Genomic DNA, 11,286 nt, shown 5'->3' with positions numbered 1-11,286 from the left:
CGCCCTAACGTTAACCTACCCAACCAACGGAGGCAACGAGCCCTTGCCCATCTGGCCAATCCTAGCGCTTGAATGCTACGCGGGGCGTGTCTTGCCTAGAAGCGCCGTGGCATTCATAATAACGCGGAGTCAGTCGCTTCTTTTCACCTGACAGTGAGGAGTTTCGCGTAGGAGGGTCACGCTATTTCGCCCCAGTCCCAACAGGCGCCCCAACCGGCCAGAGGAGGCGCTAGTGCAGCGACCAGGACACATACCCACATCCGAATTCCCACCCGCAGACGAGGCCAGTTGTAAGGACAAGCGACCAAGCCCGGAGGTAACACTGGGATTCGAACCAACGATCCCGGTGTTGGCAGGCAATGGAATGGCTACCCATAAAACTATTTTGAGTCGCAATGGGGGGGGGGGGGGGTCCAACTAGTTCCAAACACGTGCATGGGCCTGGCGCAAATTTTGCCATAAATCAATGACAGTTTGTCCAAACATCATCAAACTTGGTGGATAATTTTAATTATGTTGTTGAAGCTTTCAGCTTCTAATGGTCTGTGTTTGCTTGAACCCCGGAGTCGCCACTTGTGGCTATATTTATGCAGCCCCCCCCCCCCCCAGACAAAATTGCTTTAACTGAAAAGAACGTTTTTGGTTTATTATTTGACAGCCACTTTAACATTAACATTTTATACATATACATGTGTGTGTAACCCTTTTTATACATATACATGTGTGTGTGTAACCCTTCAGCTTCTCCTTGTATAATTTGTCAAACTGCAGTTGGAAATCAACACAATAGGACTTTAACAGTACTTTTTTGGCACAATCCTGTACCGAGCAGTTTCTTTATAAAATGCCTAGGGTAGGTACCTCACTTTCTGTATTACAAATTTGGTGCTACCTTAACCGAATGCATCTTAATGTCATGCAACATCAAAACTCAAGAGCTCCGTGCTGAAATAGTCATTACGGCGGACAAGTAAGCCAACGAATGTTAGTGGTTCAGTTTCCCACCATAGCAAGAAGTCATAATGATTGTAGCCCTACTTCCTCAAGACAAAAATGAAGTGGGTAAAAAAAAAATTCATCTGTTTGAATTCTAATGTTGTTTTGACTCTAATAGAAGACATCAAAGTTTGTAAGGATAAACTGAGTTCGTGCTGGGAATGGTGTATCCGGGTTGGGGACTCCACGTAGAAAAGTATGGATACGAGTAGATAGCCGATCCAGTGATGGCAGGGTGGGTCGGACCCACAGGGATTTGATGGTATACTGGCTGAAAATAGGGTAGCCTCATTCTGCTGGGTATAAATGCAGGCTGGGGTGGGGGCTCATGATGAGAGTTTTTCCCTGCCCTGTCACTGCCCATTGGAGGGTGGGTCACTGGCAGGGTGGCACTGGAATGAGATAAAGACTGTTGAGTAGAAAAATGTTTGGCCGGCATCGTCTTGGATCTCTCTCTCTTTTCTGTCTGATAGAACCACGGAGCCAAGTTATGCACTGTCTTGGCACAGTTCAGTGAGTCATTGGACGAAATAAGCCTGCCCTGGCCGAGGAGGGAACAAGCAGGCGGAAAGGGAGTGGGGCGAAAAGGTTGCAAGTTTTTTGGAACCACTTTGGTGAAACTGGAGCCATATGTTGGAGCCCAATCAGACCTAAACACAGAAGGATGAAAACAGGAGGATGTCGATCGCGGACACGGAGCAGAATTTTTGCCGTTACCTTTGTGGGCCGGCTTCCACACACAGTCTTTAGTCTGGCTTTTGGTTGAGTCTGCATTAGGTGAGCGGGAGCTAACGTGAGAAACCTCCTTATGTTCTCCAGAAAGCTGTTTTGACGTCGCACCGCTGCTCAGAGACTTGCTTTCATTGCTGCAACTAGATGCCTTGCTGGTGATGCTGGAGGGAGTTTGGGGTAACTTCGAGTTTGATGAGGGCTTATAGTCAGCGAGCGCCGGACAATCCTCTGATGAAACAGAGCAGGGTGAAGGGCTGCGGGAGGATGATGAGGATAGAGGCAGTGGAGAGCCTTCAGAGGAGTTGCAGTTCTGACTCGTAGATGCTGAGGCCGTAGGCGGAGAGCAGTGGATGACAGAGGGACGGTCTTTATCATCCCCCGGTGGGCTCAGCGGTAGCTGGAGGCTGGCCTGGGCCACGCGCTTCTTTTTCTCCAGAGGGGAGATGACCTCTCCAGCCGCAGATGGGGTATGACCATTCCACGTGCAAGATGAAGGGATTTGGACAAGCTGGGACCAGCCATAGACTGAATCGCAAACATCGTCAGCCTCTTGCTTTGGTGGGGAGCAGTCTCGATGAGGCCTATCGGAGGTGACAGCCCGTGGAGTGGAATGAGCATGTGTCTCTGTCTCACAGTAGTCAGCAGTCTTTGGTCTTCCACTGGCATTCGACTTGAAAATTAAAACAGTGGTCATTTTCACACAGATTATGAGCAATACCTATGTGAAATATGCATAATTTATTTCCTTGTGTGTTATTATGACATTGTACCCTACCTCAGGATCCATCTCCGTGACAGACGGTGTGCTCTTCCTCTTCACCGCGGGCTTGCGGACTTTGCCATCCAGATTCCTCTTGTACTGTTTCCGCGGTTTGCTGGGAGGGAGAGGTTTGTCCTCTTCCCCCCTCAGCTGTCTCTCAAAGGGCAGCACTAGCCTATCATACAAACAGGTTGTATTTGTGATTTGTAATTAACTGATATGACAGTGGATTGATTGACATGTAGTGAGGAGCGCTGTTTTCACCTCTCATAGTGTCTGCGGGTGCAAGTTGCAGCACTGGTGCTCCCTGGGCTCCCACCCAGCTCATCATATACATTCTTCCATAGACGCCGCACTGTCACCTGTTGGTGAACATTAGTTAGAAAGGACGCAGGTGTAGCACTGGCCCAACATTTCTCCATTGAAAATATAATGAAGAGGCATTCCAGTTCACCAGAAAAATCAGAGGCTCCTTTTACCAGATGTGTAGTCTAGCAGATTATCAAAAGATATAAATACGGACTCTCCATGTAGTGCAATTTTGCAGAAAAAAAAGAGACATTCACTCTCTGAACTCTCACACTCGTCCCCATGAAATTTCATCCAGCAGTCGGAGAGCAAAGACAGTATAGCACTTGGCTATATGAACCAAGCCAGGTATAGTCCTGGACTCAGACCTGAATTTAGATAGCCACATTAAGACAATTACAAAGTCCGCCTACTATCACCTGAAGAATATATCAAGAATTAAGGGATTTATGTGTCAGCAGGATTTGGAAATCCTTTTCCATGCATTTCTCTTCGGTCGACTCGAGCACTGTAACGGTGTCTTTGCAGGTCTCTCTCTAAAAAAAAATCGATCAGACTGCTGCAGCTGATTCAGAACGCTGCTGCTCGAGTCCTTACCAAGACCAAAAGAGCTGATCACACCACTCCAGTTCTTTTTTTGGATTTCCCCCCCTTTTCTACCCAATTGTATCTGGCCAATTACCCCACTCTTCTGAGCTGTCCCGGTCACTGTTCCACCCCCTCCGCTGATCCGGGGAGGGCTGCAGACTACCACATGCCTCCTCCGATACATATAGAGTCGCCAGCCGCTTCTATTCACCTGATAGTGAGGAGTTTCTCCAGGGGGACGTTGCGCGTGGGAGGACCACGCTATTCCCCCCTGGTTCCCCCTCCCCCCCGAACAGGCGCCTCGACCGACCAGAGGAGGCACTAGTGCAGCGACCAGGACACATACCCACAGCCGGCTCCCCATCCGCGGACACGGCTAATTGTGTCTGTAGGGACACCTGACCAAGCCGGGGGTTACACGGGGATTCGAACCGGCGAGCCCCGTGTTGGTAGGCAATGGATTAGACCACATCACTCCAGTTCTGAGGTCGCTACAATGGCTTCCTCTCTGTCAAAGAATTGATTTTAAAACTCTGCTCTTGGTTTATAAAGCACAGAATGGTTTAGGGCCAAAATACATGTCTGACCTACTGCTCCACTGTGAACCATCCAGACCTCTCAGATGGTCTGGGACAGGTCTGCGTTCTGTCCCCAGAGTCAAAACTAAACATAGAGAGTCAGCTTTCAGTTTTTATGCACCACATATCTGGAACAAACGCCTGGAAAACTGCAGGTCTGCTACAACTCTTCAGTTCTTATCAATCTAGGCTGGAGTATTTCCTGTTTGCTGCTGCCTTGTAATGAACAAAGCTGGAAGCTTTTAATTTTCATCTTGCAGAGCGCTGTAACTTTAACTCTCTTTTTATTGGTCTTTAACCTTTTTATTTATTGTCTTATGTTGCTTCTCCTGATGCCTTTTGTGTGGAGCACTTTGAATTGCCTTGTTGTGGAGATGTGCTGTATTGATAAATTTGACTTGCAAAATTGAAAAGCTCTTGACTTGCTCAATGATGTTGTCGTGACCTCTTGTCCTGGAGGGGCCTAGAGGTCAGCAACTATGGTTACTGGACAACAAAGGTTTTGCTTCCTGAAGACTTGGGTGTATTCTGTGTATTTTGGGCTGCTGAACATGAAAATCGCCTTAAAACTTTCCCATCACATACTGTTTGTAGATATAACCTATTTTTACGATTTCCCATCATATTTTAAGTCTACTAGTATATTGTCCACAAAGCAAGCTGTTTTGGTCAGTCCAAGCATACCTGGGCATGCAAATGCTGTTTTCGGCATGCCTGGGCATGTTTCAACAGGTTAGATTAGAGGTGGGCAACATGGTCCAGAGAGGGCTGGTGTGGGTGCTGGTCTTTGTTCCAACCAAGCAGTTACACACCTGATTCTATTAGTCAAACAATAGTCTTGTTCCAACCAAGCAGTTACACAACTGATTCTATTAGTCAACCAATAGTCTTTGCTGAGGACTTTGATTTATAGACTTGGGTGTGTGGCTGCTTGGTTGGAATGAGGACCTGCACCCACGTCGACCCTTTCCGGATCATGTTGCACATCCCTGAAGGTTATAAAAGCGGCTCACATTTACAGATGCTGTTTGGACGCATGTTGACGCGCATGTGAATAAGTTAATGGTGTAAATCACATTTCAGTGGCCTTGCGCATAAGAAATGGGTGGCGATTGTACAGAAAACGGCTTGTGTTCTGTTATAACAGGTCTGAAATTCAGATTTGACCAGAAATGTAAAGCGCTTTGAGTGGCTGTTGCAGCTAGAAAAGCGCTATATAAAATGCAACTTGATTGATTGATTGATTTGCCCTGCCTTGGTCAGGGCCACAGACGAAAGTGTGTGGCCCCGCGTGGCCCCCCATGTGTGGCCCTAACACGCATGTCTTCTGGTGTCTTTTTTGCTACGATGCAACAAATAGCTGGAATAAACTTCCAGAAGATTTGAGACTTACTCCAACACTGACTACTTTTAAATCCATATTAAAAACATTTATGTTTGGGGCGTCCGGGTGGCGTGGCGGTCTATTCCGTTGCCTACCAACACGGGGCTCGCCGGTTCGAATCCCCGTGTTACCTCCGGCTTGGTCGGGCGTCACCTATGGACACAATTGGCCGTGTCTGCGGGTGTGGAGCCGGATGCCGGTCGGTCGGTCTGGGCGCTTGTTTGGGGGGAGGGGGAACTGGGGGGAATAGCGTGGTTACGCCCCCCTGGTGAAACTCCTCACTGTCAGGTGAAAAGAAGCGGCTGGCGACTCCACATGTATCGGAGGAGGCAGGCGGTAGTCTGCAGCCCTCCCCGGATCGGCAGAGGGGGTGGAGCAGCGACTGGGACAGCTCGGAGGAATGGGGTAATCGGCCAGGTGCAATTGGGGAGAAAAAAAAAAGGGGGGAACATTTAGGTTTGCCGTTGCTTTCTGCTAAACTGCAAACCTTGCACTTTGATGTTTGCAAAGTTGTAAACCTTGCATTACATTTTGATTTTATTCTTTAAATGTCTTTTTATGAATTACTTGTTAAGTTCTTTTTTATTGTATAATTGTTTTTTTTTTATGTTTTCGCCTTGGCTAACAGCACGTAGCAAGCGAAAAACTGAGCGCTCAGTTTTCTATTGATGTGGTAAAAAAAAAAAGGTCAGTCCCATCATCTAACACAACAGCTCATTTTCCACTCAGAGACCATCCAATCTGTGATGATGGCCTGTCTCAGCATTCAGAACAAGTGATGAGAAGCTGAAAAAAAAAAATCAAAAGGACTGCGTGTTTATATGTCTATTTGTACTCACTGAGTCATAACCTCCAAGCTTCTCAACTGTCTTGTAGATTCTCCAAAGATTAACTGCAAAGAAGAATGATAAGAAGAAGAAGAATAACTAGAAGAAAATGCATTGGAAACTCATTCATCTTATCGTTCATCTTCAGTGTCGGTCATTACCGCTTCTCAGCGTTATAATATCTTCAAACAGCAGAGGAGGTGGACACGGACAAGGACGTGGACTTACTCTGCTTAAAGCCCAGGTGTGGGATCCTTTCTATGGGCGTCCCTCTGCCCTTCATGAAATGATAGAGACTCGACACGAAGGACTTCTCCTCCATCTCTGCCGGCTCGACCGACTGATCGGTTGACGAGTCACAGATCACAATCGTGGACGAGGTCTACATTAGAGATAATCGAGATTTTATCAAAGAAAGAAGAAAAGAAAAAACCTCAACATGTGGCTGCATTGTGAGACTGAAAATAAATGTAATAAAAGGTGCCCAGGTAGTAGACGTCGTGTCCTCTTGATAAATGAATGCTGCATTAAAACTTCAAAAACACGGGGTAGGCTTTTACCGCTACTCTCAGAAGGTAACCACTACACATCCGGTCTGGAGAGAAAGCAGCAGACTTGTGGGGTTTTCGGTCTAGACATGACAGTTGTTGGTATCAGAAATGTCAAACTATAAACAGATATCACCTATGGATAAGAAGCAATGTGTCTATAAATCATGCATAAATAAGATGCACCCCATGATTGATGCTAATACTCAGCTTTGCACCAAAAATAAAGTTCATTGAAACGCAAACAATTTGGCTGGCTGATCATTTATTTATCTATTATTTATTTACTGGGTTTAAGTTATAATTTGGAGGCGTTATATTATAATGTTGGGACGCTAAGACGTGCCTCGTATAATTTTTTCATATGAGAAAACTCCAGCAGAAGAAATAGACAATGTCACCATGTGTGGTTTGCAAGAAATGAGAAATGAAACAGTGGAGGCATGCAGAAATTTGAATCAACAGTTTCAGAGTCCCAAAGAGGAGAAGTGCCCCGTACAAAGTCATTGATGCAGATAATACCTGTTTTGTATTTTCAATCTCGCGTCAGAGTCGAAGGAAAGTACCATATAGCCTGTTTCCTTCATTCTCCCCCGCCCTCCTGTATGGCATTTCCCATTGACTGGTGTTGATATTGTGATTTTGGTGCAAGGCCCATTTAAGGTCTGACTGAACCATTAGGCAAAGTCAGGCTAATCTGAGGATTGGGCTCAAACCTCAGCGCAACACCAAGGCCTTGTACTACACAAGTGATACCAGTCCTAATATCTTAGCTTAGAGCACGAGTTGTCTGTCATCAGTATATTTGACGGCCATTCATAATGAAACGCTTTAATATATCTAATAACACTGTTCCCATCCAGCAGCACAGTCAGGTAGTGAAAGTTGCATGGAAACGATAGAGATGAGTGAAAATTCAAATTACACACTGGTATTTCCCTTTATATCATCATGCTGTCCACCTGGACACATCAAGTATGGTAGTATTTTTCTCCATACAAGCATGGGTGATATGTCAGATATGCCTAAATCGTGTAATCAGGTTTTATCTATTTATTTGACAGGCACAGGGCAGCAAATAATCCCATGAAAGATGAAGACACTAACAATATTTCAGTTTGGAGGCTGCTTCATTTCTGCAGCACCCATTGTAAAATGAAATAACTTAACGGGGTTTCACACTGAATCAAGTTCCTTTCTGTGGTTTCTGCTTCCGAGAAGCGGCCTCCAGACTGAGTAATTTTGAAGGTACAGACCTACCACTAAGATAGCCCTGACTGAGTCACAGACATCTCAGCTGCTCCTAGCTCCTGTTCCCCACTAACATGGCAGCTTTTACTTTCCACCGTTGCTCTGCAAACACCACAAGGGACACTTTCCTCTCTTCTCGCCCTCTTATTTTGCAGTTGTTTGCATGTGAATTTCCAAACAAATCCGATTTCATATCTCGTATAAGGATCGTTCTGCTTTTAACTGCAACGCTAATTCAAGAAATCTGGCAGGGCTATGTGGTATTTTGCATTTGGTGAGTTAGCGGTGTTAGCAGATCAAAGCTAACATCAGAAATCTGATAATCATCAGGGACTTTCTGCAGAGATGAGCTCCCTGTTAGGCAGGGACATGCTGTCATTTTAAGAATATACAGATGAACGCGATGATTACCATAGGACACCTTGAGGTGGCTTTCCCCTCGATAAAAAGAAGGACAAAAATATTTATGGCAAAATCTTTTGCGCAAAAAAAAAACTCGCTGCTTATCAAAGCCCGTCCTCTGTTATGCCGCGACGTAATGCTACTGTAACTGCACAAAGTCGCTCGTTTTCTCATATGATGTTTATTAGCAGCTGGAGAGTTTTGGGAGGGTATATTTCACATGTATGTTTCTCTCCTCTAAGTGTAGATGTTCAGGTCTATTTTTCATTTGTTTCCTACAGGAAATGTCTGCAGCGTCAGCCACATACTGGGGTGTCTGTCTGCACTGCAGAGCTCTTAAGAAGAGGCTGAATATAAACGTGAAAGATTCAATTAATTTCCACAGAATTACTTCTTTCTTTTTTTTTTTTAAGAGTGTAGGAGAATAGCGTGGGTGAAGTTTACGTCTGTGTCGGTACATGGCTCTCACATTTGTTGTTGGTGGTGAGCACTACTGATGCTATCAACAGGCCAGTTGTCACCACAAAAACCACTAGGCTCTCAACTACATCATCCTTGGAAATTTGATGAGTGAACTTATTTCTCATATTCAGTTACCAGAATTTGTGACTGGAACGATCTTCCGCGGTTTCTGTATGTGTGGCGAATACAACGCAATGTTGTGATGTGCGTGTGTGTGTGTTTCGTGGCCTCGTATCTCTCATTTCTGTATTCGCTGCCAAGCCGTGATAACTTCACACTTTTTTTTTCAGCCTTTCGAATTCACTGATCTCAAGAAGGGAAATGAAAACACAGCCTGATAACTACTCATTTGTATTGCACATGATTATCTGTAACTCATAAATTGCCCTTACACCGACCAGAAGACCGGCTGTCTCTAACCAATCAAAGAGGACATTATGTTATACCTGGTTCGCCTTCAACCTGTCCTCGTCGATGGCGGCTCCTTGTTGTGATATCTCACTCTGGTCCACTTCATTTCTCACCTCTGACACAAATCACAAAACAAGGATAAGAAGTTTACCTTTGCCCAGAAAAAAAAAATTTGTCTCTCAACGTTTGTCAAGTCAAACAACTCAGTGATGTAAAGGTGATGTAATGGCAAGATGATCTTGCATGAGAACTTTAAAAAAGCGTACCAGTAACCACTCTACCTAACACTGAGCTACGTTTGATATCAAAACCACATGTTGCAAAACCACTTCCTGCTTGTGAGTCTAACCACTCCTGTGTTGTCCCATGAAAACGGTGAAATGACAGTATCGCGTGAGGTATTCTTTTTATTGCTTTTTATTTTCAGCCTTTCTTTTTTATCTATCCACTGGCGGAGGATACCCCATAATAATGAAATCTAATATGATACTGGTGACATTTCCTATGCATGCCTCAATGCCTGGGAACACATTTTTGGAGAAAATTAAAAATGGATGCTGAAAATAACCGTAGCCTATAGCTATGACAACTGAGAAGAATGTTGTTGTTTTGTTTTTTTGGGGGGGGGGGGTCCGTGAGATACTGGATATGAACTCAACAACCGGAGTCAAACCTCTTCCTCAAAAAAAAAAAAATCAAGTAGTCATCTACATTCTTCAAATGTTCTCAGCCCGCCACCCACCGTGATATCAATTGTCTGCAAAACCAAACTGCTTCTCTTTTGAGATTGCTTATTTCCTGCGCTGTGGCTTGAACCTTCAATTCTGCTTTCAATAGCCTCTGACTTCTCCACTTCCCATTTTGAAGAAATATCCATGATATATGGTTTCACCATCACCTCTCTCTCTCTCTCACACACACACGCGCGCGCGCGCACACACACGCACACCTATAACGCGTGTAACGCCTCTGCTGTACAAAAGTGCAGTTGCAGTGACACTTTCACGGCTGTGCTCTCTCATCAATACAGCTTCACAATTAACTTTCATGCAACGTTTGGCTTTTCTGAATCAATACAAATCAGCCCCCCCCCTCCTCCCCCCCAAACACGATTCACTTGACACGGGGCCGGAATGTCGTCAGTTTTCCTGTGAAAATGTCGATGACGCTCCGCTCCGCTATATCAAAGACAAACATTACAGCAGTTTCCCGTGTTGTAAAAAGTTGTTGTTCTTGTTTAGCACAGGAGACGAGTTCTCACACATCATGTGCGGTACCGGGGTGGGGGGGGGGTGGTGGTGGGGGGGGGGGGTGGTTGGGAAGGAAAGCTCACCCATTTGAAGAGGACGTCTTGTGCGGCCGCGCTCTCGCCGTGTTTACCTTCGTTACAGCGCTTCACGCCGCGTCCTATTCAACCCCGCGCCGCGAAGTAGGACGGTGCCGCCACACGGGCGCGTTCATTGGTTGATGATGGGCGGCGCGAGGGCCTCTGGGAAACCGAGTTCTTTCTTTTTTTCGGCCGACGTTCGAAAGTTTCGGCTCTCTTTGTCATTCTTAAAAATGCGAACGTGTCGTCGGCGGGGCTGGAAGAGGGAGGGGGGGTAGTATCTGGCAAACGGAAGAGCAGTTTTTTTTAGGTTTAGTTTGATGGACAACGAGAAGGGATAACTTCGACGTTTATTCTGGTTTCCAGAGAAAAGCCTGGGGGAGTGTGGGGAGGGGGGGCGGTGTATGGGGAGGTCACAGCCGTAATTGACCTTTGGTGTTTCAAAATGAATATTTGTGTTCGTAATCGTCCAAACTAAACTTTATCCTTCTAAGGGCTTGTTATTGTTGTGAGGAACACACATTTAAAGTTTTCAAAGTGCCCGTACTCTAGTGTCAGAACACCGCGTGAGCATTTCCACAGTATAAGATGCCGGCGTTTCGCTCATCCCCAGCATCCACATAGATTTTACGGTGGATGGGGGGGGGGTCATCTGTGGGTAGAACCAAGGCTGGATTACGGACCGAGCATGCTGGGCCAGTGCCCCGGGGC

The 11,286-nt window shown here is 45.8% G+C and overlaps 1 protein-coding gene across 1 annotated transcript; it reads right to left on the bottom strand.

Moving 5' to 3' along the window:
* Positions 1 to 650: 650 nt before the first annotated feature.
* On the bottom strand, positions 651 to 10,664 carry arid5a (AT rich interactive domain 5A (MRF1-like)). The gene is made up of 7 exons (XM_056291538.1): positions 10,582 to 10,664; positions 9,284 to 9,363; positions 6,403 to 6,556; positions 6,187 to 6,239; positions 2,753 to 2,850; positions 2,504 to 2,663; positions 651 to 2,398 (listed from the first exon to the last, which is right to left on the bottom strand). Exons 1-7 carry the CDS (start codon positions 10,583 to 10,585, stop codon positions 1,121 to 1,123), a joined length of 1,827 nt encoding a protein of 608 aa, XP_056147513.1. The 5' UTR covers positions 10,586 to 10,664; the 3' UTR covers positions 651 to 1,120.
* Between the last annotated feature and the right edge of the window lie 622 nt (positions 10,665 to 11,286).

This window comes from Lampris incognitus, chromosome 1 (genome assembly GCF_029633865.1).
Source record: "Lampris incognitus isolate fLamInc1 chromosome 1, fLamInc1.hap2, whole genome shotgun sequence".
Taxonomy (NCBI): domain Eukaryota; kingdom Metazoa; phylum Chordata; class Actinopteri; order Lampriformes; family Lampridae; genus Lampris; species Lampris incognitus.
Note: the sequence above shows the minus strand (reverse complement) of the source record. Positions and strands in the feature narration are given on the sequence as shown.

Excerpts from the sequence above, each read along its gene's own strand:
- arid5a (XM_056291538.1), bottom strand. Across the intron at positions 2,664-2,752 it reads ACCCGCAGACACTATGAGAG|GCTAGTGCTGCCCTTTGAGA; the intron begins GTGAAAACAGCG and ends TTTGTATGATAG. Across the intron at positions 2,399-2,503 it reads TCACGGAGATGGATCCTGAG|TCGAATGCCAGTGGAAGACC; the intron begins GTAGGGTACAAT and ends TTAATTTTCAAG.